The following is a 27,301-nucleotide window of genomic DNA, read 5'->3' as shown; positions in this document are numbered from 1 at the left end:
CTGATTTCAGGACTCCAGTCTTGTAGCAGCAGAGGCAAGTCCAGGTGTATTTCTGGAAGAAACTTGGACATGAGCCTCAAGAAGTTGTTCCTTCTTGAGGTGGTTCCTTCTTGAGGTTCCTAGGGGTGCCTGCATGGCTCATTGGGTTAGGTGTCTGACTCTTGAGTTTGGCTCAGGTCATCTCCTGGTTCATGAGTTTGAAACCCTCAGAACGAGAGCAAGGTGACGCCTGCCCAGAGTGGGGTTTAAGTCCCAAGCCAGATCGTGATGCATGAATATTCTTTATTTGGCACCACTTTTCATTCTGTTTTTGGCGCCCAGTATACCTACCGTTTGGGGGGCAGGGGTGCTAGGTCAAGGGCCTACAATCAGATGGAGGGGCAGATAACTAGGGCAAGAGGAAAAGTAGAGGGTTCCAGAGATGCCAGCCCACAATCTGCAGGACATTGAACCCGTAATGGCAGCAACTGTATTTTCATGTAAGCTGCTGCTGGCTGTGTTTCCTATGGCTTGCCACTGAACACATTCCTCATAGAGACCATCCAGTGTGGGGGAGCTTTTGGGGGTTGTGCACCTGGCTAGGGTTGGTGGAGACTGTGGCCCATGGAATGTGAATGATTACTAGAGGGCTGGGGAACTGGCCTGGGGCCAGCTGACTTCAATTTCCAGACTGGCTGGGGTTCTATCCTAAAGGGAACCTAACCTGAGCACCTGCTGGTAGTTAACATGCATGAAAGAATCTAGATTTCTAGATAAAACCTTCCAGCTTTTATGTCTAAGAAATGGCTTCCTTGGTTTAAAGTTTTACAAACATATCCCTAGCTCTGGCCTGCTGGACACGAGTTTGCTACTTCTGTTGCACCTGATGATCTTGGCTGGCTGGGGAAAACTGGGCCAGTCCTCACTTGGTAGTTGACCTGACCCAAGGTTATTCAGGTTGAAGGCATCACAGACAAATAGTACAGTAGGCATGGTACAAGGCAGCACCCACAAGATGCTGTTAGGAGTCACCTCTGCAGGGGGCCATGGCTCTCACAGAGACTGCGTGGTTGCATAAGTAGTAGATGGGTGGGGTGGATGGAGGGACCCGCCCAACTACTGGGGAGGCATTGAGTGGGTGGATACCAGACCCAGGTTCTGTCTGTTGTTTATTGAGCACCTACTGGGGATCCAGGTCCTGGGTGGACCTGCCCGTACCTAAGCTTGATCACAGCCCTCACAACAACCCTGTGAGGTAAGTGTTCTGCGTGGGCGTGCGTACACACACACACACACACACACACACACACACACTCTTCCCCCCAAGAAAAGGCCAAAAGAGAGGGACGTAGAGGAAGGGTACCGTGAGCGCTGGTTACTCGGCACTGTGGATGCGCTGGTGCTGGATAAGCTTAGTGCTCTGGTGGAAGCGGCGGCCACAGTCCTGGCAGGCAAAGGGCTTCTCACGCCGGTGGGTACGCAGGTGCTGTGTGAGCGTGGGCCTCTGGCGGAATGCCTTGCCGCACTCGGGGCACACGTAGGGCCGCTCGCCTGTGTGGATGCGCCGGTGTTGTGTGAGATTGGCGTGCTGCCGGAAGCTCTGGCCGCAATCAGGACAGGCAAAGGGCCGCTCACCCGTGTGGATACGCTGGTGCTCGGTGAGCCGGGAAACCTGCGTGAAGCCCAGGCCGCACTCACTACAGTGGTAGGGTTTCTCCCCAGTGTGCGTCCGCTGGTGGCGCGTGAGCTTCAGACGCTGGCTGAAGCGTTGGCCACACTCGGGGCAGGCAAAGGGTTTCTCGCCTGTGTGCACGCGCAGGTGCTGTGTGAGCGTGGGCCGCTGGCGGAACGCCTTGCCACACTCGGCGCAGGCGAAAGGCCGCTCGCCGGTGTGGATACGACGGTGTTGTGTAAGGTTGGAACGTTGTCGGAAGCTCTGGCCGCACTCGGCGCAGGCGAAGGGCCGCTCACCACTGTGTACTCGCCGGTGCTGCAGCAGCACTGAGCGGCGACCGAAGCGCTCACCACACTCCACGCAGCCAAAGGATTTGTCACCTGTGTGCACTGCCTGGTGTTCTAGTAGTACAGCGCGCCGCGAGAAGCTCTCGCGACATTCGCTGCAGGGGAAAGGCCCTGGGGGCTCAGGCGCACCGGGAGGTGCAGCGGGTGCAGTGCCAGCGCCGGGGGGGTCGCCGTGGATGCGCTGGTGCTGCAACAGGTTGGAGCGCTGTCGGAAGCTCTGGCCGCACTCAGCACAGTGGAAAGGCTGCTCGCCTGTGTGCACACGCCGGTGCTCCTCCAGGCGGGTGCTGCGCACGAAGCCCTGGCCGCAGTCGCTGCACACAAATGGCCGCTCCTCAGTGTGTGTGAGTTGATGGCGCAGAAGGTGTGAACTTCGGCTGAAGCTCCGGCCACACTCGTTGCACACGAATGGCCGCTCTCCCGTGTGTATTTTCTGGTGCCTCAGTAGGTTACTGCGTTGGCTGAACACCTTCCCGCACACGTCACAGTGGCCACCTCTCCGTGCCCCGGGGTCTGTGCTGGGCCGACCCCGGCCCCGGCCCCTGGGAGCACGCCAGCGGGCTGTGCCTAGCATAGGGCTCATAAGCTGGCAGGAACCCTCATTCGTGGGGTTCTGCTCACCTCCTGGGCCACTGGGGAGCAGGAGCGCACGTGAGAAGCCACTTTCATGGGAGGGTGACCGGAGTTGGTCCGTGAGGCCAACCATGCGGAGGTCCCAGGGGATATGGAGGTGGGGGCTCACAGTGCCTGGGCCAGCAGAGACACTTTCCATCTGGAGTGCAAACCCTGCATTGCACAAGGGGATCCAGTCATGCATGCCAAGAGAACTGTTCCTGACCCACTCCAGCCGGTGGGAAAGAGTGTGAACTAGAGGTGCCTGAAACTAGCCAGTGAGGCAGACAGAGGTAACAAGGGCACGGGCAAGGACTCTATCTGTGTTTCCCAAAGGAGGTGACAAGGGCACAGAACCTTGGATGAGGAGGAGGATTCAGAAGTTGGGGACATGCTTTCTAGGCCTGGCTTAAGTTTGCAAAAATCGTCTTTCTGGAAGGGCTCTAGGGCAAAAATGGGTCAGGTGGCCCTTGCACTAGGTGGTGATGGTTTCCACAAATACACAGAAGTGGGTGGGTCTGAGGGAGGTTGGAAGTGGAGCCAACAGGAAGGTAACTTGGAGGGGAGTGGGCCAGGCCGCACGACTTTGGTCTGATGTGCCTTGCCTGAGATGTGCATGGGGCGCCTGAGGGGCAGAGACTACATGCAGCTGTGGAGTTCAGGAGTTGGGGCTCAGTCTGCAGGGAAATGTGACCATGGCAGCTGTGGCATATGCATGGCACACAGAGCCCTGGCCCTGTGTGTGATCAAGTAAGAGTGGGTGTCTATGGAAAGAAGTAGCAGGTCCTAGCCACGCTGTGAGCACTCTAGCATTAGATGCTGTGTGAGGAAGGAGATGTAAGCAAATGCAACTGAGAAGCAGGGACTAGAAAAAGAGGAAGGCTGCAAGGAGACTAAGAGAATAGCAAGGACTTCAGTGGGTGACAGAAAATCCAGTAAGTTGTCAAAGAAAAGTCATAAATTACACTGTGTCAAAGGAAATCGTTCATGCACAGCATTGATGACCTTAGAGCCAAAAAATGAATGACAGATTCTCCAGAAGCAAAAGGGTAATTAAGCTTCTAAGTAAAGAGCTCCAATTAATCAACAAAACCAATGACCTGACAAAACACGGGCAAAGGAGGTGAACAGGAAAGGAAATGTAACTAATACTAAATCCCATAATATATGCTCAATTCACTCCTAAGAAAACTGAATATTAGAGTTCTGGTCATCTATCATTCTCACACCCTCCCTGGAGGGACCCAAGTGTTTGCATGCCTTGCTAGTAAGTGAAATGGGAAGCCAGTGTGGCAAAATACATTAAAATAGCAAATTTCTCACACTCTGATCAGCAATTTCACTTTTATGCACTTCAACAGTTGTGTTCCCCACTGTTCAAAATGACCTATATATGAGATTTTTCAGTTCACCACTGGAAATCCACACAAAGGAATGTAAGTAGGAGCTGCGATGGATAAACAAGTGTGTCCACAGTGAGCCACAGGGGGGCTTTATGCAGCTGTCCAGAGAGGAGGGCACCTGCTGCTGTGTGCTGAAGTGGGAAGATGCAGGAAAAATGTCAGGTGTGAAACATGGTGATTAGGCATTCACATGTATTTTAAAGAGAAACAAGTATGTATCTGAATCTGTGTTTGCTTTTTTATGCACAAAATCTTTTTGGAAGAACACACAAGAAGATGGTAGTGCTGGCTGTTGAGGGACAAGACCGTATAACACAGGCAGGGGAGGGGCATTCCAGTGTACACTCCCTTGTGCCTTTTGAATTTTCTAACATGGGAATATATTAGCTATTTAAAATACTACAATGAAGGGGCGCCTGGGTGGCTCAGTCGGTTGAGCGTCCGACTTCGGCTCAGGTCATGATCTCGCGGTCCGTGAGTTCGAGCCCCGCGTCGGGCTCTGTGCTGACTGCTCAGAGCCTGGAGCCTGTTTCAGATTCCGTGTCTCCTTCTCTCTCTGACCCTCCCCCGTTCATGCTCTGTCTCTGTCTCAAAAATAAATAAACGTTAAAAAAAAAAAAAAAATACTACAATGAAAACACTGGCTGCACAGGAGCAGCCAGGAGTCCTGAATGGAGACCAAGGTAGCTGAAGGAATCAGTTATTTGAAGATGCGAACTTTGGTTGTCTACAGAGAGAGTGTGGATACAGAGAAGGAACCTGCCAAAGTGTCTGAGGTGGTGGTGCCAGTGTGGATGGAGAAAGCTGAAAGACTGTGGGGTTCTGAACTGAGAGAAGCAGGTCCAAGTTAGAGGTGGTGGTCAAACAAAGTACGAGGCCCAGCCTGGCTAGCCAGTTTAAGACTAAAACAGCAGATTAGGGATGTGCCAGATCCTACTCTCTCAGCTCCAACATGCAGAAATGACAACAGAACCTGAGAAAATATTTAAAAATGTTTTGGACAGCTCCAAAGGAAAGAAAGGACAGTTGGTGGGGCTTAGGAATCCAGAGCCTGCACAGTGAGCTCTGAAGCCCCTGTGACTTTAGTCCCCAGGTCTAAAGCCAGGCTCTGTCACGAAGCTGGGGGTTGAGGACATGGGCTGGGTTAGCTCAGTCCACCCACATACCTGACCAGGAATAAGGTGCTTGCTTTTGGCTGGGCTCCAGAAGTATCGTCACTGAATGTCCTGGGGCCCAGATGATACTTCCACTTCAAGGTTATGAGTCTTCTCACTTAGCATGATGCTTAGGGCAGGGACAAATGAAGCTCCTACAGCTATGAAGGGCAGACTGTCAACAGTACAACCAGCTGGAGAATTCACACTTGAGGAAACTAAACTAGCTAAACAGCCTGGAAAGGACACTAAAGTATGTCTAAATTCTCAAAGGAGGAATCACCATCCATGAAACAAGGACATTATGGAAAAAGGATGAATTAGGATCCTTATTGACAAAAAACATAGCAAATGGAGACTTACAAGTAATAAAGGTATCTATTTTAACTTTGTTCTATCCTGAAATAACAGTAAAAACCACACCAAAATTTTTTGTTTTTTAACGCATAAGATCCACAAAGGTGAGAGGAAAGGAAAGAAACCCCGGAACATTTTCTATTTCAGAAAGCTAAGGGGCAAATAGTAACTGTGTAGCAGATTGGAGAAAGTGCATATTAAACTAGTAGTAAAGAAAGTGGAAAAACAAACAACAACAAAACCAACCCCAAAAAACCCAAACCCTGTTTGTCCCCAAAGAAGACTTGAAAAGTTCAGGAGCTGGAGGTAGCAGGTAGCTCTGGCCATGGAGGTGAAGAGGCAGGGCCACCAAGCAGGATGGGGAGGCTGTTCAGCAGCAGCTGGGTTGGACTGCTGCAAGGAACAGACCTGGGATGTCTGCACAGAATTCTGAGCAAATAGTGGGCACTGCTGTAGCTCTGATTCCTGGATCTCTTCCCCCATCCTGGCAAAAGGCTGGGTTGAGGGTAGGAGACCATACTGAGGAAGCAGTATAACCAAGAACCAGGTAACAGGCATACCAGAAACAAGGGAACAAAACAATGGAGAGAAAAAAAAAACGAGAGAAACTATTCGAGGTAGTTTCCCACAATTGAGTGATACGGATTTCAAGTTGAAAGGGCTCACCAGTGATGATGAAAAAGCTTTGAAACTAAATAAAAAGAATTCCTCAAGCAGCCAAACTAGCCTAATATAGAATGTTAGATCAGTGCGTTTTAGAGATGTAGCATGTCAAAACTTTTTATCTCCCATACCATAGTTCGCAGAAAGGTCCCCCAGAACAAGGGAGTAAACCAAGAAAAAGAAGGGGTCCAGGAAACAAGAAAGAAGACGCAGGGAGACTGGATGATGGCAGACCAAGAGTGGTAAAGCTGAGGTGGACAGCAGAAGGCCTTTAGTCTCCTGCTCTGTCCTGCCCGATCCTCAACCCGTGTCAAGGTCCCTCCTGCCCACTGTCTACTAACCTACTATCCTTGCCAGATCCAGACCCTCCCTCCCCGACTATCCAGACAGTGGGATGCAAACCCAGAATCCATCCAGGATGGGAGGGCTGGGAAAGGACGGGGGTGTGGGGAATACAGGCCCTGCTCTAAGGAGGTTTTACTATGGTGGGGAGCAGTAGCTGGAGGGAACAAGTTGGCTGAGGGCTTGACTTATGAGGACAGGAGATGCTGAAAGTTACATGCTGCAAGGGATGGTCCACAGAATGGAGAAGCTTGGAGATGCTGGAATGAGAGGGCCACCTGAGCAGGGCCAGGAGTGGGATGGGTTGATGTGCCGCTACCATGCAGAGGGCCTTGCCCCACCATGTTCCATCTCACTCACCTGGAGGAAAGACGCCCCCAGCTTCCTCCTGCCACAGGGCCCCAGGATGCTCCCTCCACGAAGGCCCCTCAAGCCCAGTCTCGCTGCGGGGAGAGGCCTGGTCCAGCACTATCTCACAATCCTGAAACCATAGTGGTCACTGTTCGTCTGTGCCCAGCTAGGTCCAGGGAGGGACCTATCTGACCCCCACCCACTGAGGCTCCCCAGACAGGGTGGGGAGCATGGTCTGTATGGGGCTCACCTGGGCCTCTTTAGGCAGGAGAGTGGAAGTGGCTTCCTGGGGATTGGCTAGAGGCCCAGAATCCAGAAGCTCTGTAGAGGAAGGTTGGGGTCAGGTGGCCCATGGGTGTCCCCACCCCACTGCCCTCCTCAGTGGTATGCCAAATGCTGGAATCCAAGTTTGGAGCTGGACATGGCTGGGCATCTCTAAGGGCTCAGCCTGGGGGTGGAGTAAAGCAAAGCCCCCTTGAAGACCACAGGAGAAGTTACAGCAGGATGAGACAAGCTCAGGTCTGTGTTCTGTACCCTTGCATGAGTCCTGGGTAGGATGGCCAGTGAGGGTGGAGAGAAGCACTGCACTAGGGTCCACACAGGAATGATAGATGGTGTGGGAAGCCAACTTTGGCATCTGCCTGGAAGGAGTAAAATGGGGAGGGGTATGCCTTCCAGCACCCTGGGGTCCTCCCTCAGTCACACCAACCCATATTCAAGCCTGCTGCCTGCTCTCCAGAGAATTGCTATTGTCTCCTAATGGATCCCCTTGGGGAGTGAATCCCACGTGCCTCACACACAGAACCCCAATAGCTTACTACTCCATGCTAGGGGAGAGCAGAGAAACATAGTTGTAACAGTCAGACTTGGCATGTGAGGAGTAGTGATGGCCACTAGCTAGGCAGGTTGTGGGGGCTACTAGGGCATATGAACAGTTCCATCCAGCAGGGGACCTTTAGGCTGTTGAGGCCAGGCCCCTCTGGTCCACCCATTCAGGCCTTGGGCCATGCATACCTTGCGTGCCCTCACCTGGGTCCTCTGTAACCATGGGCTCCTCTTTCACCTGAAGGCCCAGCGGTGACTCGTGTGTGGCTTCAGATGGTGTCCCGGGTCCACGTTCTGGAGTCCGTGGCTTGGTTTGAAGGAGGGGCTGGAAGTTGGAGGGTTCCATCTTCTCTGATAGCACTTCCTGACCCTGTACTTGGACTGTGACCTGGAGAGGTGCCCCCAAACATCAAGGGCCCAGGCAGAGAGTTGGGTTTTGCACAAGCAGGGGGGTTTATGGGCAACCACTCCATCACAGGACTCCAGGGGTCCTGACCTACTCTGTTCTCCAAGGACCCACTTCCCTCCAGGACTGAGCCAGGAGTGAAGGGACCACCTGTAGTTGCTCTCCTGCTGCAGGCACCCAGGAATGCCCAGTGGTCTCCCTCTCTCCCCACCGTGCATCCCTTCCCATGTCCATGACTCCAGGTGATGTAGGGATAGACCAATGAGGCTGGCCCTGGAAACGCGTCTATGCTCACACAAGGTCTGCTGCAAGTGACCACTTCTAAACCACAAGGAATAGGTGTCTGGCTGAGCATGGCACTCCCCAGGGTGGGGCAGAGCTGGATACTGTTCCAGCCTGGACCCTGGCTCCGGGCCACAGACTCACCCATCTTCGGGGCCCTCCTGGCTCCTGGCGAAGCCCCTCGACCAGGGCGGCTGCTTCTTCAGGGCTGCCTGGCCGCTGTCCCTCCACGCGGGCCTGGATCTCAGGGGGCAGTGCACCCAGGAACCGCTCTAGGACCAGGAGCTCCAGCATCTGCTCTTTGGAGTGAACCTCTGGCTGCAGCCACTGGCGGCATAGCTCCCGGAGCTGGGCCAGGGCCTCTTGGGGACCCACTGCCTCTTCATAGTGGAAGTGTCGAAAACGCTGGCGTGCAGTCTCTGGGCCCGGATCCCACAGGGCAGCGTCACCCTCCTCATCTGAGTCCTCCAGCTTCACCATGACAGGTCGCTCATCTTCCAAGGATGTGTGACCTAGGGAGCCTAGTGCTGCAGGCCTCATTGGAAAGACTGGGCTGGGGGCTCCAAGGACAGTGTCTTCCCCTGGGGGAGGAATAGGATGAGGCTGCTGGGAGGAGGACAAACAGCAGCAAATGCTTACTAAGCACCTACTGTATGCTGTGGTGTTCCATATTCAGACCTGCACCGAGTGGAAGGCAGATAAGAAAACGGGCACAGAGAGATGGTCACAAGCCAGGCACCTGAGTCTCTGGTCTCTAGCTGGGACCTAGTCTCTGGTATTCCCTGCTCCAAACACAAGGTGCTTCTTAGGAATAGAAGGCACCTCCTCTCCTCTAAATCCTGTCCTTCTATGTGCACCACCTCATCCTTGCCCTGTGGCTGTCAGGTAAATGACATTTACAACATCCACTACCCTCCCCCCCCCCCCCCATTCAGCCTCCAACACCAGTCCATCACTGCACCACCCACACTCCCATCTAGTCTCTCAGACCATTCCCTTCTCAACTTGTTTCTACAGAGCAGCCTCCCTCCCCCCCCCCCCCCCCCGCCGTCCCTGGGGCAAAGTCAACTGTGTGGCCAAGCCTCCAGGCAGCATCCCCCCCCCCCCCCCCAATTCAGCCCCATTCTGAACCAGCCGAACTTATTATCACGCTACGTAATGCCCCATCATCTCTTCAGTTTCCTGATTTAGGCAGGGTTAGGAGGTGATGGGGGAGCTCCAGGGGGCCCACAAAGGCCCCAAGACCACTGGACCGGGTGCCTGCAAGCAAGGTTGGAGATTCTCATCTGGCCTATTTGCTACATAACCTTGGCAAGTTTCTGTGAACCTCAGTTTCCCCATCCTTACCGATCCCCTGTAAGTGGGGGCGCTCCCCCCTCCCTGCCATTGCTGCTCCTTTTGCAGCTGGTGTTAATGTGCAGGCTTTGTGAAGAAATCTGAGTTTATTACGTGAGTAAGAATCGATTTCCAGGGTCGCCTGATCCCGTGAGTCAAATTCCGTTCCTGAAGGTTCCAGGTCAACCAGAAACCCTGGGAAAAGGTCGGACCATTTGTAAGCCGGCCAGCCCCTGCGAAGGTTTCTGCACTACATTTACCAGAAATCTTGGAGGGCAACTTCCACTTGGGAGAGCGCCCTCTTCCCACTCCCAGGGTTGGTCTAGTGCCGCCAGGGCAACCGGGAAGGGGGGGCGGGGCTCCGAGAGCTTGTCGCTGTGGCACTTCAGTGATAGATGAGCGTCGCCGACAGCACCGGGCTCACCGAGAGGGAGTGCTTAGGTCCCTGTTCCGCACTCCCGCAGGGTAGCCGCAATCCAAGAGTTCGCGGTCGCCGCCCGGGTCCCCGCCCAAGCCTTCCTCTTTGAGAGGTCCCCGCCCTCACCTCCACACTCAGCGGGCCGCTCCGCGCTCCTAAGCATGCGCAGTCGCCGACTTCCCCCTCCCCGGACGGACTAGGTCTCCCAGAATGCTCCACGCATTCAGCCCGAGTGCCACCTGGCTCTTCCCCCACCCTCGCCTCGTTTTCCACCCTCCTCCCCTGTCCCCCGGTGTAGCATTCGCAACGATCAGATCACACGCCCGGCCGCCTCTTCCGCGCTCCCCGCCTCAGACCCAGGCGTCCATGCCCCGTCGACGTGCGTAAGCTTCTCTGGGGGCTTCGAACAGCAGCACCGCCTTCCCAACCGCGCATGCCCCCCACCACGTTTTCCTCAATTCTTTACGGGTGTTCCTGGGATTAGCAGGGTTCTGCACCAATCACCGTCCTCGCTAGGGCGCCGGCAACCTACGTCTCCATGGCAACCTTCTGCCTCTAAAGGGGCACGTCCTTCATCGCCCGCCCCGACGGCAGATTCGGAGAGGCTTGGCCGCGTGCTTTCTGGGAAGTGTAGTTGGCTGAGACCTCCGTGCGCGTACGCGCAGCCAGACGACGTCCCATTGTGTACGTGGCGGGCCCGGGCGTTTCCATGGTAACCGGATGGGCTGACTAGTAGGTCTCCAGCTCAACCCAGGGGAGCCGCTGGCCGTCTGAGAGGCGATGGGGGACGTGGGATAAGGGCTTGGGGAGCGGGCCGGAGCAGAGAAGCCGAGCGAGACAGTAAGGAAAGACAGACGCGAAGACTTCCGGGCAGGGAGAGACCCAAAGCCTATGAGGGTCCACTCGGGGGCAGAGAGATTCAAGGAGAGACCGTGAAAGTAATTGAACAGATACAGAGACCGAGACACCGGTAGGAAAGAAAGTCAACGGGGAGGTATTTCTCCTTTCAGAGACCTAGAGAATGTGATAAGAAGCCAGAGGATCAGAGAGTCAGGGCTAGGTAGACAGGAGTGTCTGTAAAGTTAGCAAGAGGGAGGGAGATCAAGAAGGGGTGGATATGAAAGGTGAGACAAAGTGGGAGAGTGAGAATAGATTCACAAAGACAAGAAGTGCAGATATTGAGATTCAAGAGACAGATAAGGAATACAGACATACCGAGGCAAGAGGAGAGGAAGGGACAGAAATTAGAGATGGATTGAGAGTTTTCAAAGACCTAGAGAAGGGTGACAGACGGCAAGTAGAGACAGTTGGAGGGAGACTTGTTAGGGAAACTTATCCAAAAATTGACAATAGGACAAAAAAGGATGACTGGGGACCCTCTCTGCGTTTCCTAGCATTGTCTACCAAGCCCACTTCAGCTTATCTGATTCCCTATAAGAAGTAACTCTTCAGAGGCCAGATTGCAAATGCTTGGCGTTAAGAGTTGTATCAACCTTACGACACTGAGACACCCAGGCCTGCTCGCTTGTAGGGCACCAATTCGACTTTGGGCTTTTATTTCAGTGTTCCTTATTTCTTTCTTTTCTATTAAAGAATTTTCTTTTTTAATGTTTATTTTTGAGAGACAGAGTGAGACAGCGCCAGCTGGGGAGGGGCAGAGACAGGAGACACAGAATCCAAAGCAGGCTCCAGGCTCTGAGCAAGCGTTCAGCACAGAGCCAGACGCCGGCCTTGAACCCACAAAGTGAGATCATGACCTGAGCTGAAGTCAGACACTTAACCGACTGAGCCACCCAGTCACCCCTCAGTGTCCTTTATTTCTTTCACCCTTTCTGTTCTTTCTCATCTTCCCGGAACCACCTATGTCATCCTGCTAGTTCCCTCCATGAGGTAAATAACTGTTTGCCATGTACTCCTTGAGTTTATTTTTAACTTAAAAAAAAAAAAAAAAGGATTTGACAGTCTGAGCGGAATTAATTCTCCAGGATGGGGAACAAACTGGGAGAAAGAGGTGACAAAGCTAGGAATGGAAGGAGGTAAGGAGGATAATGGAAAGAAAGCAGGCGGCGGGAAAAATTCGAGAGAAATTAAACAGAAAGCAAGTCAGCTTTGGGTAGAGACAGCCAACGGCGCCCCCGCCTGGGCTCTGCGCGCAGCATCCTCGTCGTCGAACTACATTTCCCGGCTGGCCTGCGAGCGCGGGGCGCAGGGACTAGAGCGCCGTCGGGGACTGGCCCCGCGCGGACTAGTCCAATCTCGATAGTCGCAGGCAATCTTCCGCCTCCGCCGATAACATGGAGGCTGAGCTCGGCCGCCCCTGGGAAGAGGCGCTGTAAGGCAGGAGATGGGGAAGAGCCGCAGCCCCAGCCGCCCAGCTGAAGCAGCCGGCCCGCGTCGCGGTCCGGAGGTGAGGGCAGTCAGCCGCGCGGGGGCCCGGGCTCCGGTGGCGGGGGCTTGGGCACCGTTTCTCTCGGTCCGAAACGGCGAGAAGGAAGAGAGGCCGCTGCGCGCGCAGGCCGGGACGAGCGCGAATGGGCCAATCGAAGATTCCGGCGGTCCCGAGGCTTTGTGGGAAATGTAGTCTCAAGGGGGACGAGCCCTTGGCTCCGCCGAGACATTGGGCAGCGAGCCTCCACCGGCGGCGGGTTTGGAGGCTTTCTCACGAGGGTGGGTGGGAGGGAGGGAATGAATGAATGAGCGTGTGGGTGAATTAATTTAAAATTGTGGGTGAGCAGAGGAAGGCATGGATGTTGAAAGAACAATGGCGCAGCGCGTGAGTGGTTCAGTAAGCAAGAGGAGCCTTTCTCATGTCCACCTACATTTCCCTGCCTCCCAGGCATGGGGGACCTGTGGCATGTGCCACCTTATTTTAAGCCATGTGTAGTCCATGGATCCTTGAAGGTATCGATACCATAGCCATGGCAGAAACAAACCTGCCAGTCATTTGTCCCTTGTATTTCGCACGCACTACACACACACACACACACACACACACACACACACATACATACATATACACACACATGTGTGTGTGTGTGTGTGTATACTCTTTGATCCAGTGCTACTTCCACATGATTCAAAATGCAAAACGGACAAGGTGAAAAGCATGCCTTCCACCGCTGTACTTAATTTAATAATTTCATCAGCTAGCGACTACTGGATTCACTATTCTTGGGTCTGAGGACACAAGGGAGAGCTCAGCCAACACAGCTCCTGCCTTCAGGCAGCGTGTAGGTGGAGAGGGCCTCTTTGATTAGGTTACATTTGAGCAGAGATCTGTAGGAGAGGGAACAAGCCATGCAGATAACGGAAGTGCCCAGGCCCTGCATGGGCTGAAGGAAACAGGAGCAAAGGCCCTGAGTCAGGAGCACTCTTAGTCTGCCCCAAGGATGTGGGCAGGAGTGAGCAAAATACAAGAAGAGGCTCTAAGACACTTGAAGAATCTGGTGAGGATTGTGGCTTTTACTCAGAGCTGGGAGGGCTTGAACAGAGGGGAGATAGGATCTTAGTTCTTACTGGATCTTTGTGGCTGCCGTGTGGAGAACCACCATCCTCTTCTATTCTCAGGTGCTCCATAGTTTGTGGCATAAATTAGGTTGGTTCTCTTCTGTGTTAATTTCCTATGATTGCTGTAACATATTACTGAAAAATGAGTGGTTTAAAACAACACAGATGTATTATCTTAGAGTCTTGGAGGTCAGAAATCTGAAATGTTTCTCAGTGGGCTAAAATCAAGGTATCAGCAGGGCTGGTTCCTTTTTTTTTTGTTTTTGTTTTTGTTTAATGTTTATTTATTTTTGAGAGAGAGAGACAGAGCATGAGCAGAGGAGGAGCAGAGAGAGAGGGAGACACAGAATCTGAAACAGGCTCCAGGCTTTGAGCTGTCAGCACAGAGCCTGACACGGGGCTCCAACTCACAAACTGTGAGATCATGACCTGAGCTGAAGCTGGATGCTCAACCGACTGAGCCACTCAAGCGCCCCTTGTTCCTTCTGTATCCTCTATGCTTCAGTGGTTGCATTGCCTTTTTCTGAGTGAAATCTTTTGCCTTCTCTGATTACATTTAGGGCCCATTCGGATAACCCAGGATAATCTTCCCATCTCAAGATTATTAACTTAATTATACCCACAATGTCCCTTTTTCCAGGTAAGGTAATCTATTCATAGGGATTAGGATGTGAATGTCTTTAGGAACCATTATTCAGCAACCCACACTGATGTTTGAAGCATGAAAAGGGTGAGAAGCATGGAAGTGGGTACCTCATTTGCTCATTAGTGTCTGGGAGGTGGGCCAGGGTTTCTAGACTATCTTGTGGTTGCAAGAGGTTTGCTAGGGGAAGAGAGCAGAGTCTCCTAGCAGACATCTCTTGATCTCATAAGCTAAAACTAAGTGACATGCTCCTTTAGATGCAAAGGATACTTGGAAGTGAGTGTGCAGTGTTTTTAGCAGTAGGGAAAGAAGGGACTGGGCATGCCTCTGAGGCAGTGGTCAGCAGAGCTGGGTGCTCTGTGTCAGAGCACGGAAAGGCCAGCTGATGGTTGGGACTTCCATATGCTTACACATTAATGCCCATGTGTCCTTGTCTTACAGGCAGAAGCAGGTGTGGCAGGAGAGGCCAAGAGGCTGCCCTTGTGGGCACACTGGTAGCTACTGTGGAAACTGGCAGTGCGGAGAGGCTTCATCAAGGTGTGTGTCTCAGGGAGGCGGAATGAAGACAACTTCCCGCCTGCAGGTGTCGGGGAAGGCACCCCTTGGTGGGATTGGCCTCCGCCACAGTGCCAAGCGGGACCGAAAGTCCATCACCCTGCATATGAAGTTAGAGGTGCTTCGGAGGTTTGAGGAAGGTGAGAAGTTGACTCAGATTGCCCGGGCCTTGGGGCTGGCCACCTCTACCGTCGCCTCAATCCGTGTCAACAAGGACAAGATCCGGGCCAATTCCCAGGCAGCCACACCTGTCAGTGCCACGAAGCTGACCCGCTGCCGGGGTGTGGTGATGGGCCATATGGAACGCTTGCTGAGCCTATGGATTGAGGAGCAAAAGCGGCAGAACCTGCCCATCAGCACACTGCTCATCCAGGACAAGGCACGACGGCTCTTTGTGCAGCTGCAGCATGAGCAGGGCAGTGGCACTCAGGCTGAGACCTTCGGGGCCAGTAACGGCTGGTTTGCCCGATTCAAGGCTCGCAACAATGTGCTTTTGACAGATGAGCCAGCTGTGGCTGACACCCAGGCTGCTGCCCACTATCCCCCAGTGCTGCGCACCATTCTGGAGGAGGGCTGTTACTCACCACACCAAGTTTTCAACGTGGATGAGACAGGCCTGTTCTGGAAGCGGCTGCCAGAGCGCATGTTGCTGGCACTGGAGGGGGCAGCCGGGCCTGGCCTCAAGGCCTCTAAGGACCACTTGACCCTGCTGCTTGGTGGCAACGCAGCTGGTGACTTTAAACTGAAGCCTCTGCTAGTGTACCCCTCGGAGAATCCACGTGCCCTCAAGGGCTGCTCCAAGGCCAGCCTTCCTGTGGTCTGGCGCTCCAACCGCAATGACTGGCTGACACCCAGCATCTTCCAGGAGTGGTTTACTGGCTGCTTCTGTCCTGCTGTAGAGAGCTACTGTGCCAGCCATGGCCTCCCACACCGTGCCCTATTGCTCCTGGATGGTGCACCCTGCCACCCTGCTCACCTGGGTGGCCTCTCAGCCCACGTGAGGGTTGAGTTCCTGCCTAAGAACACATCGGCCCTGATCCAGCCCATGAACCAGGGTGTCATTGCCACATTCAAGGCCTATTACCTGCGCCGCACGCTCAGCCAGCTGGTCCAGGAGACGACTGGTGAAGACCGACCCTCTGTGCAGGAGTTCTGGCGCAGCTATACTGTCGTGACTGCTGTGGACAATATAGCTGAAGCCTGGGCAGAGCTGCAGCCTGCCACCATGAACAGCGCCTGGAGGAAGCTCTGGCCTGAGTGTGTCCCTGCTGGCACCCCCGAGCCTGACACTGTGCCTCAGCTCCGCCGCAGCATTGTGGCACTAGCTCGGCATGTGGGCCTTGGAGATGCAGCTGAGGCTGATGTTGCCAGCCTGCTGCAGGCCCATGGGGAGCCCCCACCCCACAGCATCCCCCAGGATGCAAAGGATGGGGACATGAGTGGTTCTGGGCTGCCCTGGGAGACAGGGAATGGCCTGGTCTCTAGAAAACAAGAGCCAGATTTCACAGAGGCTGTGGTGGGTGCAGGCACTGAGGAAGCTGGTGTGGGTGCTCTGAGCCCTGAGCATCTCGCCCAGGCTCTGTCTCACTTTGCTGCTGGTTTACAGGTCCTCATAGAGAATGATCCAAACCGGGAGCGCAGCCTGCGGGTCTCCCGGGGTGTCCACTGTGCCCTTGCTCGCCTCCGGGAGCTACACCGGGAAAGGAGGCGACAGTCTCGGGCAGCTGCATCCTCAGGAGGCCCTGTGGTGGTGGCAGCAAGGGAGTTGGCAGGAAGCCTGCCATTGTCCCAAGTGGGTCCCATAGAGGGTGGGCAAGTGGCTAAGGGCACAGGTCCTGAAGGTCAGACCTCTGGCTGTCCTATATGATTTGGGGCTTGGACTTGACCTCACGTGAGTTCTGTCTAATGGTGTTTTGTTTCTGGAGGTCAGATACTGCTCCTTCTTCCCCATGGTTCTCATATCTCATGCTCTGTGGTCTTTGTATAGCGACCCACGACTCTAGGCTTGGGGAACAGAACGGTGGTGTCTTCTGATTGGCAGATGAGATGCAAGGCCCAGGAGTGCTCACCCATGACAGAGATACACCCTGTAGTATGGTAGTTGCCCTGCACAGTCTGCCAGGGTGGTTTTCCTTGTGGTGAGGGGCCAGAACTGAGACCAGCCTCTTCCATTTTCCAAACCTGACCTCTCCCTGCACCATTGTTACCCTTCCTAGCCAACTTTAGATGAGGGTTTCCTGCTCTTGGCATGTCCTTTCTCACTTTCCATGCCACCCTTACCTCTTCTGGCTTCCACAGCCTCTGTCGTCTCAGTGCCAGAGCACTTTGGCTCACTGTGACTGTTGATACCAGGGATCACTTGCTTGGTTTGGAAATGTTTTCTTCTCTGAATTTCTGTGGCATGGTGTCTTGGTTTCCCTCCAGCCTCTGAGCTTTTTGTGATTCTGACAGTCTCCTGGTTCTGGTGCTCTTTGGAAAATACCATCCACTCCTAAGAGCTCAGTGGTCACCTCAGAGTTAGCTCCCAGTGCATTGGTTATAGCCTAGCCTCTCAGATGTTAGACCCAAAGCTCTAATTCTGATGGACACTGCCCCACCTCCTGACAGTCTTGTTGTCTCCCTTCATTCCAGTTTGTTTTCCTGTCCGCCCAAACTGTAATCACAGGCATCATGGGGTGTCCATCTGATTGCCGAAACACCACTTGGGCCAGCAAACCACAGTCAGTCAGCAAGGGAAGGTGTTCTTGTGCTCTAGCTGGATGAGCCACAGGTGGTGGGACAGGGATGTCTGGGCTCCTGGACTCCTTTCAACACAGGTATCTGCATATGTCTGCATACATGCGCACGCACACGCGCGCACACACGCACACACACACACACACACACACACGTGCCAAGAAATAAAGATGGGAGAAAGGATTCTTGCTACCTCTGTCTCAGCTAACATTGCATTGATGGGCTTGCTGTGAACTCATCACATGGGTCAGGACCAGTGGCTTGAAGGATCAGCCTTACTGGAAGAAAGGTGAGATGAGGCCCCTTGCTTGCTTTCCTGGGGAGAATGGTAAGGGGGATGAGAAGGAGAAGGGAAGCTTTTCTTAGGATTCTGGTGGCAGACTGGATTGGTTGCACAATGTATGAGCACTTATAATGTGCTAGGTGTGGATTCCAGGGTGAGTGAGACTGACTTCAGGAGCTGCCAGTCCAGAGGTTGTTACATTCTATGTGACAAGGCTATGACAGGTCACTCAGGAGGGACCCCACCAAGCTGGGGACATGGACATGATAGGGTAGGCTTTCTGGGGAAGTGGTGTCTCAGTCTTCATCTTCAGGGACCTTGTTGACAATCAGGAAACCCGTCATTTCAAAATGCCATGTTACAGAAGGGCTTGACAGACACAGCCCAATGTGGTAGGGTGGTTTGTAAGGGCCTAAGGAATGGGAGGAAGGAATATCCTCCATGGAGGCTGAATGCGGTGCAGCAGCTGAAGGAGGCAGGTGACCAGGCAGGAGTCGTTGAGGCCAAAGCCCAGTGGGTGGAAGGTGTAGTCGCATGAGCAGCCACTGGAGACCTTGCAGACATTGCATAGGGGAGACTAGGCATGCGTGTGCCCGTCTGGCTCCAGGGCTCGTTTGTTCAGAGCCGGGGACAGCGCCTGGCCCTCAACAAATGACTGGAGAGCCCTGGATTCGTTCAACCAGCAACCTTTAGCAGGTCCCTGAACATTTCCGGGGGGCCCTGGTGGTGCGACAGGGAAGCCCCGTGTCTCCTGTGAAATGCACTGTCTGCAACTCTACAGGTTGGATCTCTGACGCGTTGGGGACTACGTTTCCTAGAGAACCTAGCCGACAGAGGCGGCCTCCTACGCCTTTCAACTCCGGCAGCGGGCCGTTGCCATAGACCTGCAGGAGCACCCGACACCCGTGTCCCTCACCTCTTGGCCTGCTTGCGTGGGTTGTCGAGTAGAGTTGGGGGGTGTCGGGGGGATACAAGGCGCCGGAAGCAGTCAGTAGAGGGCCCGGAAGCTCCCGGTTCTTGTCCCCAGGGTGGTTGGTCATTGTTCAAGCGCGGTGGGACTGGTCCGTGTGGCTGCTTGGGGCGGTGAGTCCTGGCGCAATCCGGCCAGGAGTGTCGGAAAGGCCTGAGGTAGGGTGCGCAGCCGGTGGAGGACAGCAGGGGAGGTGGTGCAGAGAAGCACCACCCGTTTCCCTGGGAGCCCAGCTAGTCCTCCGAGAGAGGTGGCTCAGGGGCCCCTTGGCCCTAGAGTCTTGTGTGAGCGGGTCCTGGCCCGGAAGTGGTTCCGGGCTGAGGTCAGCTCTCGCCACCCTTCGTGGTTCCATCAGCCGGTTGGCGCTGTTATCCTACACGAGCCAATTTTCTGGGCTTCCCTCCTTCCTTTTTAGATTCACACCCAACCTACACCCTCAAAACTTCTCACTTCTTCTGGGGAGTCTCTGGATTTCCTCAGTCCAGACCTGAGTTCCTTTTTGCTCCCACTACTTGTGCGTTCATCCGTGAGAGTGATGGGGAGGGGTGCTCCCCCCACATGGCGATTAAAATCCAGACCCTTATACTGTCAAACTCTCTGTAGGATCGCCCTGGCCACATGGCTCTTGCCTGTGCTGATCCTGCTGGCCAGAATATTCTCTAGCCACCGCCTCTGGGCACCTGGTGGTTAGGTGGGTGTGCTGGGGGTGGGGGGGGGGGGTGGCGGGTGGGGCGGGGTGGTGGTGGTGGTGGTCATTGTGGTGGTGGTGGTGGTGGTGGTGGTGGAGGAGGATGGAGGTTCCCCAGTTTGGGAACCTTGACCAACCCATATAACAACATGTGCTGGCCCTGAAATTATGTGTTAAAGTTGCAATGGTAACAAATGGTCGTTGCCAAAAAAATTGAGACGGTGTGTAGAGATTTATGAAAAAAAGTGGACTCCTCCTCCAGTTACTTTCCCCAGATTTGCTTGCTGGGAGTTTGTTTTTCAGGACCCGTTTCTGAACATTTATTATAACAGTAGCTTCTGCATACATGCACACACACATACACCTCAGAATTTTGTTGCTTTAAAATATGTCAACATTAGTGGGATCACATTGTGTGAGGACCGCCACAGATTAGTTTCTTGTTGAACATTGTAGAGTGGACATCTCTACTTGACATTTGTTGATCTTGGCTAATTGGTATGAGCTGAGCCTCTTGGGCTCTGTAGGAGTCTGCCATGGGGGAAAGGAAGGCCTTCCAGCGTAGGTGTCAGCTGTTGCTATCCCTGCACCTGACCCATGCTGGTTGCCCTGCAATTGTTTTTAGTTTCCATCTTTCTCTTCCAGTCTGTCCTCTATGATGAAGTTTTGGGGTGATGGCGGTGGGGGGGGGGTTTGTGGGGTCAGAGCCAATGACCAAGAAAGGATTCTTGAAGATATCTGGTGCAAAAAGATGATTTTATTAAAGCATGGGGACAGGACCTGTGGGCAGGAAGAGGTACACTGAGGTTGTAACAGGTAACTCATTATATACCCTCAGGTTGGGAGGGGGTCAGGGATAGAGTATGTCTTTAAGGAATTTTGGAAACAAGGTTTCCAGGACCTTGAGGGGCTAGCTGTTGCTAGGGAAACACCATTTATCACCGTTTAATAAAGCCTCAGTGATGAGACTCTTTAGATGCATATCGGGGAACCATAAGCTTGGAGTATGATTGCCAGCATATATCTTGAAGCAGTTGAAATAAAGGAAGTTGACTTACAGGATCCTTGAGGTTGGGATAATGTGAAGCCAAGGTTCTCTTTTGCTCCCAGCAAAGTGTCATCCTTGAGGTAGCTGAACTCCTAGAGGGAGGTCACTCTGCCGGTCTCAAGGACCTGTCAATGGGCTATAGGCAGTAAGGGAATTTAATTTTTCATTTCCCTTGGTTTCCCACATCACCATGGCAAGCACTTAAGCCCCTTTCCTTTGTTCTTGGGTAGCCAGGAGTGTCCGAGGAATATTACACATATTCCACCTGGGGGCAGGGGGCAGTATGCCAGCCTGTATTTTGCCCTTAGCTTGCCCTATGCGTCCCCATCACCCTACATCACTCTTCCTAGTGTCTGGAAGATTGTATCCTTCACTTGCTCTGACCCTCCCTGGGCACAGACCCTCTGCTAGTTCCCACCAGCACTTCTGTTTGGCTGTTGGTGGAGTTCTCTCAGTTCACTGAGATATGGCATATCCATGCCCTCTATCTCCAGGAACAACTCTCGTACCTTTACCTAGCCTGATATGAGCTACTGTAAACTCCCCCTGCAGGGGTGGGTTCACTCTCCTCTTGACCAGATTCCCAGTGCCAGGTGTTCTCTTGAAGGCACAGATGGGGAAGTTCAGGCTGGAGATATCCCCTACCAGGTTGCCAGCTAGCCAGACTTACAGACAGTTTCTGCAAGAGGAAGTGACCTCGAGGGTATGGGTGGCTGGAAGGGCGTGCATGGTCTCTGGCCCTGATTGGGTGGGCATTTGTCCCAGGAAGACAGTGTGTGGCCTGAGTGAGTGCAGGTGAGACCAGCTTCCCAAGGTCTTGCCATGGCAGTAGGCCCAGCACCCCTCAGTCAAAAAGAGCTTGTGGTCATCAAGAGGGAGGATGATGAGGCCACCTCATGGGATCCTGAACCTCTCTCTAACCCTCAGCCCTCCACTCTGCTGTCCAGGCTTTGTAGGGACCCCTGACAGTGCTTCTGCAGCTTCTGCTATGAAGAGGCAGCAGGGCCCTGAGAGGCCCTGGCCAGGCTATGAGATCTTTGCTGCTGGTGAATGAGGCCTGAGTCACACTCCAAGGAGCAAATGATGGAGCTGTTAGTGCTGGAGCAGTTCTTGGGTGTGTTGCCACCTGACACCCAGGTTTGGGTGGAGTCCCAGTGCCCTGAGAGTGCTGAGGAGGCTGTGGTGCTGGTGGAGAGCCTTGCTCAGATGATGCAGGAAACTGGTGAGCCACAGGGGCCCAGGGGCCTGGTTGGGAGGCCCAGGGGCTGGGGAATGCAGAAGGGGACACAACCTACCACCCTGACCCAGTGTTCTTATCACTGGGAAGAAGACTCAAAAGCTGCAACATGTTTGGAGCATTTTGTAGCCTGTGAGCCTCCCAGAGATGTGAGCTTGACATTGGCATGACATTTCACCCTCTCAGGGTGCACCAGGCCTCCTTTCTCTTCCTTCTTTCCTTACTCAAAATGTCACTGGATGCATGCCATGTTCCAGGCATCTAAGTCAATCAAGGAAGGAAACAAGCAAGGTTTCTGCCCTATTGGAACTTGGTCTGTTTAGAGAGTTGGATAGTGAGACCACCAGTCATAATTAGGGTATCCTGTTTTCTCTGGAGGGGGTAGGGCAAGAGGAGGTGAACAGAGATTGGCCTCGCCAGGGATGGCTTTGCAGTTCATGCCATGTGACATCTTCACTTTGGGCAACATGTGTCTGTATGCCTGTGGGGAGGGGATAATCATGAAACCGGCTGGAGAGATGGTTGGATAGGATGCCATCATTCATCCTGGCATTTGTTCACTCATTTGCTCACAGATACCTATGCAGTGTCTTTTGTCTTCTTGATCCTCCATATCAAGAGGTAGAAAACCTAGTGATGAAAAACAAAAACAGGTTAACTAAGTTATAATTTGCATACAAAAAAAGTATACAGTCCCTGGGTTTAGTATATTTGCAAGATTATATAACCATTACCATTGCCTCATACCATAATTTAAACATCTCAGAGAAACTGTGCCCATGAGGAGTCACTCCCCATTTTACTCCTAATGCCTTGGCAAACACTAATATTTGTGTCTCTATGGATTTGCTTATTCTGGACATTTCATTAAAGGGAATCATATGATATGTAGCTTTTTATGACTTGCCTCATTCATTGAGTGTAATGTTTTCAGTGTACATTTATGTTGTGGCATGTAATTATCTCATTTTATGGTTAAATAATATCTACTATGAGTATATCACATTTTGTTTATTCATTTATCTATTAATGGACATTTGGGATGTTTGTGCCTTTTGGCTATTATGTATAATGATGCTGTGAATGTATGTGTATGTGTTTTTATGTGGACAAATGTTTTCATTGCTCTTGGTTATATACCTGGGGGTGGAATGACTGATGAGGCTGTTTGACCTTTTGAGGAATGCTAACATACCAGTCATTTTAACAGAGAGGATTTTAATGCAAATAATTTAACCTAGGTATTGAAAGAAGAGAAAAGTATAGAAAAAAGGTGTCATGGCTGTAGGGACTGCAGGGAATAGTACCCTCCTACAGATGTAGGAACAAAGGGAAGAGATTGGAATTGAGACAACTAGAAACTGAAAAGAGGGCCAGTGCTGGGTGGTGCTGGGCTCTTTGAAGGGGACATGATGAAGCTAGTTCTGTACATGCTGGAAAGGCTGCAAACTGGATTCACTTACTGTTAAGGAAAACCTTGATAATGCAGGTTTTCACCTAGGCATGAATGTGAGGTGCAGGCGAGACATTTTGGATGAATGTGTCTGTAGTTTTTGTGGGGTGTTTGCTTGTGGTACTGTGATCTTTTCTAAGCCTGTTGCTGGTGTTTTGAGGCGGGCTGTCTCCTGACTGTTTGCCTCCTCGTTAGAGGTCTCTTAGTTCCAGTTCCAAGCTTCTCACTGAATAGATGCTTAGGTGATACACACTATAAAAAGAGATTTTGCAGGGCACCTGGCTGGCTCAGTCAGAAGAGCATGTGACTCTTGATCTTGGGGTCATGAGTTTGAGCCCCACATTGGGTGTAGAGATTACTAAAAAAAAACTTAAAAAGAAGAAAGATTTTGCATTATAACATTGTGGATGTTGGAATAGCAGCCTACTAGTAGGTCACTAAATGGACTCAGGCCTGGTACTCATGTGGATCTTGTGGGATGTGCATGGTTACATCCATTCATCCTTGAAATAACACAGTTTCAAGTTTGCCATAGTTCACATTTACATGAAGACTCCTGCCTTTGCTCCATGCCCTTACCTGGTCTCGGCCTATTGCTGGCCCCTCCAATGCCCCCACGTGAGAGAGGGTAGAGGGGCTGGCCCTTGCTTTCTCTGGGTGGCCTTGGAGATGATTGTTGTGATGCTGTCAGGGATTCCAGAAGCCAAATGTCTCAAACTATTTCCTTGGCTGTCAATGTCAAGGTATGTGTGTGGGTCCCCAAGACCACTTTTAGTCTTAATGATATGCTGGAAGGAGTCTCAGAATTCAACAAGGCTGTTATACTCGTGATTATAGTTTATTATAGCGAAAAGATACATATTAAACTCAGCAATGGAAAAAGGTGCATAGTCTGGGAGATAGTGGGCATAAGTTTCCACATGACCTTTCCCAGGGTAGTCATGTGGACAATGCTTAATTCTCACAGCAATGATATGTGACAGTGTAGCAGCCAGGGATGCTTACCCGAGTTGTGGCATCCAGGGTTTTTATTGAGGGTCAGTTACATAGGTATGGAGTGTACTAACCATAGTTACTCAGTCTCAACTCCTCCCAGAGGTCAGGTTGGTACAATGTGGAGCAGGGTCACCACTGTAAGTCACATTGTTAGCATGAACTATCTGGTTTGGCCTAAGTCCTTAGGTAAACAGAGATACCTTTAAGAGGCAGAATATTCCAAGGGCTTAAGAGGTTACCTTTCAGGAGCAGGTCAAGGGCCAAACTTTTGGAATGTGCAAGGTTTGGACAACCCAGGCCTGCTGAGTCAACCCTTTCCTGAACATCTGGCTGCAGCCAAAGGAAGGCTCTCATGACTGTTTCCTTGGTGTTTCAGTGATTTGGGTTTCAGGGGCCTTGGATGTACTCTTAAGGTATGTATGTGTATGTGGACCAAAGGAGGAGGTGCATGTTGGCCAGGGCAGGGTGTTCTGTGTGATTTGGATGGCAGTCCTTGTTCTCATTCAGCTCAGAGTCCTGGGCCAGCATCTGGGTACATGTTAACTGCCTGGGTGCCTGACCTCTGTGTCCTTAGGGTGGGGCTGAGGGCACTAACACTTTCCTCTCCCCTCAGTGCTGGCCCAGTCTCATCCCGAGGACCAGTGGTCTGGAGACCTGGCAGAGTCAGCCAAACTCTTCACAGATGGAGCTCAGGTGAGCTGTGAAGCTGTGAGTCTTTCAAAGTCTTTCAAAGATGCCACATCTTGCTGACCACTCCCCACCCCCACAACCTTCCCTTACCCCAGACCATGGAGGGTCACTTCAGCAGCTGTGCTCAGCCTCCCCCCACCTCCCCTCACCCCCAGGCTTGGCCCTGGAGCCTGCCCTGCAGCCTCCTTCAGCTTCTGGTTGTGAGTGTGGAGTCTCCCCAGGCTTATACTGTCTGAATAGTGGAGTAGGTGCTTGTCTTGAAGTCTCAGGTCCCCAGTGCCCAAACCCAAAGACACAGGAGTAAGTCTGGGACCAGACGGGGTTGCCTGGTCTCTGCTGCTTTTGGGTATGGCTAAACATTGCCATCAGGAAAGCCCGAATCTAGGTTTTTATTGTTGGCACCAGTTCATAATTTATTTTTTATTTATTTTATTTTATTTTATTTTATTTTATTTTATTTTATTTTATTTTATTTTATTATTTTTTAAAATTTACATCCAAATGAGTTAGCATATAGTGCAACAATGATTTCAGGAGTGGATTCCTTAGTGCCCCTTACCCATTTAGCCCATCCTCCTTCCCAGAATCCCTCCTGTAACCCTCAGTTTGTTCTCCATATTTATGAATCTCTTCTGTTTTGTCCCCCTCCCTGTTTTTATATTATTTTTGTTTCCCTGCCCTTATGTTCATCTGTTTTGCCTCTTAAAGTCCTCATATGAGTGAAGTCATGTGATTTTTGTCTTTCTCTGACTAATGTCACTTAGCATAATACCCTCCAGTTCCATCCACGTAGTTGCAAATGGCAAGATTTCTTTTTTTTTGATTGCTGAGTAATACTTCATTGTGTGTGTGTGTATATATACATATATATGTATATATACACACATATATATACATCTATACATATGTACACATATATACATATATAATATATATACATATATATACATGTGTGTGTATATATATATATATATATACACACACATACATACACCACATCTTCTTTATCCATTCATCCATCGATGGACATTTGGACTCTTTCCATACTTTGGCTATTATTGATAGTGCTGCTATAAACATGGGGGTGCATGTGTCCCTTGGAAACAGCACACCTGTATCCCGTGGATAAATGCCTAGTAGTGCAATTGCTGGGTCGTAGGGTAGTTCTATTTTTAGTTTTTTGAGGAACTTCCATACTGTTTTCCAGAGTGGCCGCACCAGCTTGCATTCCCACATAATTTATTTATTTATTTTTATTTTTTTATTAAAAAAAATTTTTTTTTAAGCATTTTATTTATTTTTGAGACAGGGAGAGATAGAGCATGAACAGGGGAGGGTCAGAGAGAGAGGGAGACACAGAATCTGAAACAGGCTCCAGGCTCTGAGCTGTCAGCACAGAGCCCGACGCGGGACTTGAACTCACGGACCGCGAGATCATGACCTGAGCCGAAGTCGGCCGCTTAACTGACTGAGCCACCCAGGTGCCCCACATAATTTATTTTTTATTAAAAAAATTTTTGTTTGAATATTTTATTTTCAAGTTATCTCTACCCCCCACATGGGGCTTGAACTCACCACCCTGAGATCAAGAGTTGCATGCTCCTCCCACTGAGCCAGCCATGTGCCCCACCAGTTTCCGGTTTAAAACAGCATTCGGTAGGTCCAGAGGACATATCTTTGGGCAGGACTGACTGCATCGGCCTGTAATGGGGGTTGAGATTCTTCTCCTGTGTCTGGGGTGCCTTGGCTGTGCCTCCTAGGTTGGCTTTGATCTTGGCTTTGCTTCTCTTGGGTCCCCACCCTAGCAGGCTTCTCCTCTCCATTTCACTGTCCACCACTTGTCTTTGCCTGACTTCCCCAAAGTGAGTTTTCTCTTATTAATTTAGTCATAGTTTTTGTTGCAAAGAGATAGAAGGCAATACGCTGATCGTTATCAGTTTATCCTCCCATTATGTTTTAAATCTAACAATGTAACATATATGCATTATAAAGTAATTCAAATCTTAACAAAATATATAAAGGTCAAGCCTCACACCTGATCTGCCTCTTTGGAGATGGCCACTGTTAACCTTTGTGTGTCCTTCCTCCCTTGTTTTAAATATACATATGCAGCATACACACACACACGTGTGTGTGTGTGTGTGTGTGTGTAGGTATATAGACACTTCTAAAGAAAGCCCCATTAATGCTCTGCACCTGCTTTTTCACTCCATCTCCCGTTGGGGACCCTTCCAGTGTCAGAAGCAGCTTGACCCTTCCCTTTTAGTGGCTTTTTAGGAGTCATTTATCTTGCCCACCCCAGGACACACACACCTGTCCTAGCTGCCACTCCTCTTTGCCTCCTCT

General features: G+C 51.7%; 2 protein-coding genes across 18 annotated transcripts in view; one reads left to right on the top strand and one right to left on the bottom strand.

Annotated features, from left to right (window-relative positions):
• LOC131499612 (tigger transposable element-derived protein 1-like) overlaps window positions 1-27,301 on the top strand; it is a 35,606-nt gene that overhangs the window by 3,529 nt on the left and 4,776 nt on the right. For 7 of the 12 annotated variants that reach the window (XR_009255973.1, XR_009255972.1, XR_009255969.1 and 4 more), the window contains exons 1-3: window positions 12,130-12,556; window positions 14,741-16,370; window positions 24,879-24,958. Coding sequence is in view for 5 of the 12 variants with exons in the window: in XM_058707714.1 (XP_058563697.1) it covers window positions 14,859-16,370; window positions 24,879-24,958 (1,592 nt within the window). In the remaining 7 variants the exon portion in view is untranslated. Of the gene's footprint in view, window positions 1-10,720; window positions 10,834-12,129; window positions 12,557-13,214; window positions 13,596-14,740; window positions 17,783-24,878; window positions 24,959-26,496; window positions 26,612-27,301 lie in introns of those variants that run through there. The other 5 variants (XR_009255974.1, XM_058707712.1, XM_058707710.1 and 2 more) reach the window with 5 other exon arrangements.
• MZF1 (myeloid zinc finger 1) lies at window positions 266-10,787 on the bottom strand. 6 transcript variants are annotated; one of them, XM_058707702.1, is made up of 7 exons: window positions 10,276-10,403; window positions 9,744-9,926; window positions 8,541-8,977; window positions 7,913-8,096; window positions 7,134-7,204; window positions 6,893-7,013; window positions 266-2,787 (listed from the first exon to the last, which is right to left on the bottom strand). In XM_058707702.1, exons 1-7 carry the CDS (start codon window positions 10,310-10,312, stop codon window positions 1,355-1,357), a joined length of 2,466 nt encoding a protein of 821 aa, XP_058563685.1. In that variant the 5' UTR covers window positions 10,313-10,403; the 3' UTR covers window positions 266-1,354. The 6 variants fall into 6 exon arrangements, with proteins under 6 accessions (XP_058563685.1, XP_058563690.1, XP_058563691.1 ...); XM_058707707.1 differs by lacking the exons at window positions 9,744-9,926; window positions 10,276-10,403 and adding an exon at window positions 10,682-10,787; XM_058707708.1 differs by lacking the exons at window positions 9,744-9,926; window positions 10,276-10,403 and adding an exon at window positions 10,616-10,738.

The sequence above is a fragment of the Neofelis nebulosa genome, chromosome 17, assembly GCF_028018385.1.
Source record: "Neofelis nebulosa isolate mNeoNeb1 chromosome 17, mNeoNeb1.pri, whole genome shotgun sequence".
In the NCBI taxonomy this organism is placed as follows: domain Eukaryota; kingdom Metazoa; phylum Chordata; class Mammalia; order Carnivora; family Felidae; genus Neofelis; species Neofelis nebulosa.
The sequence above is the reverse complement of the archived record's forward strand: the minus strand, read 5'-3'. Positions and strand labels throughout refer to the sequence as shown.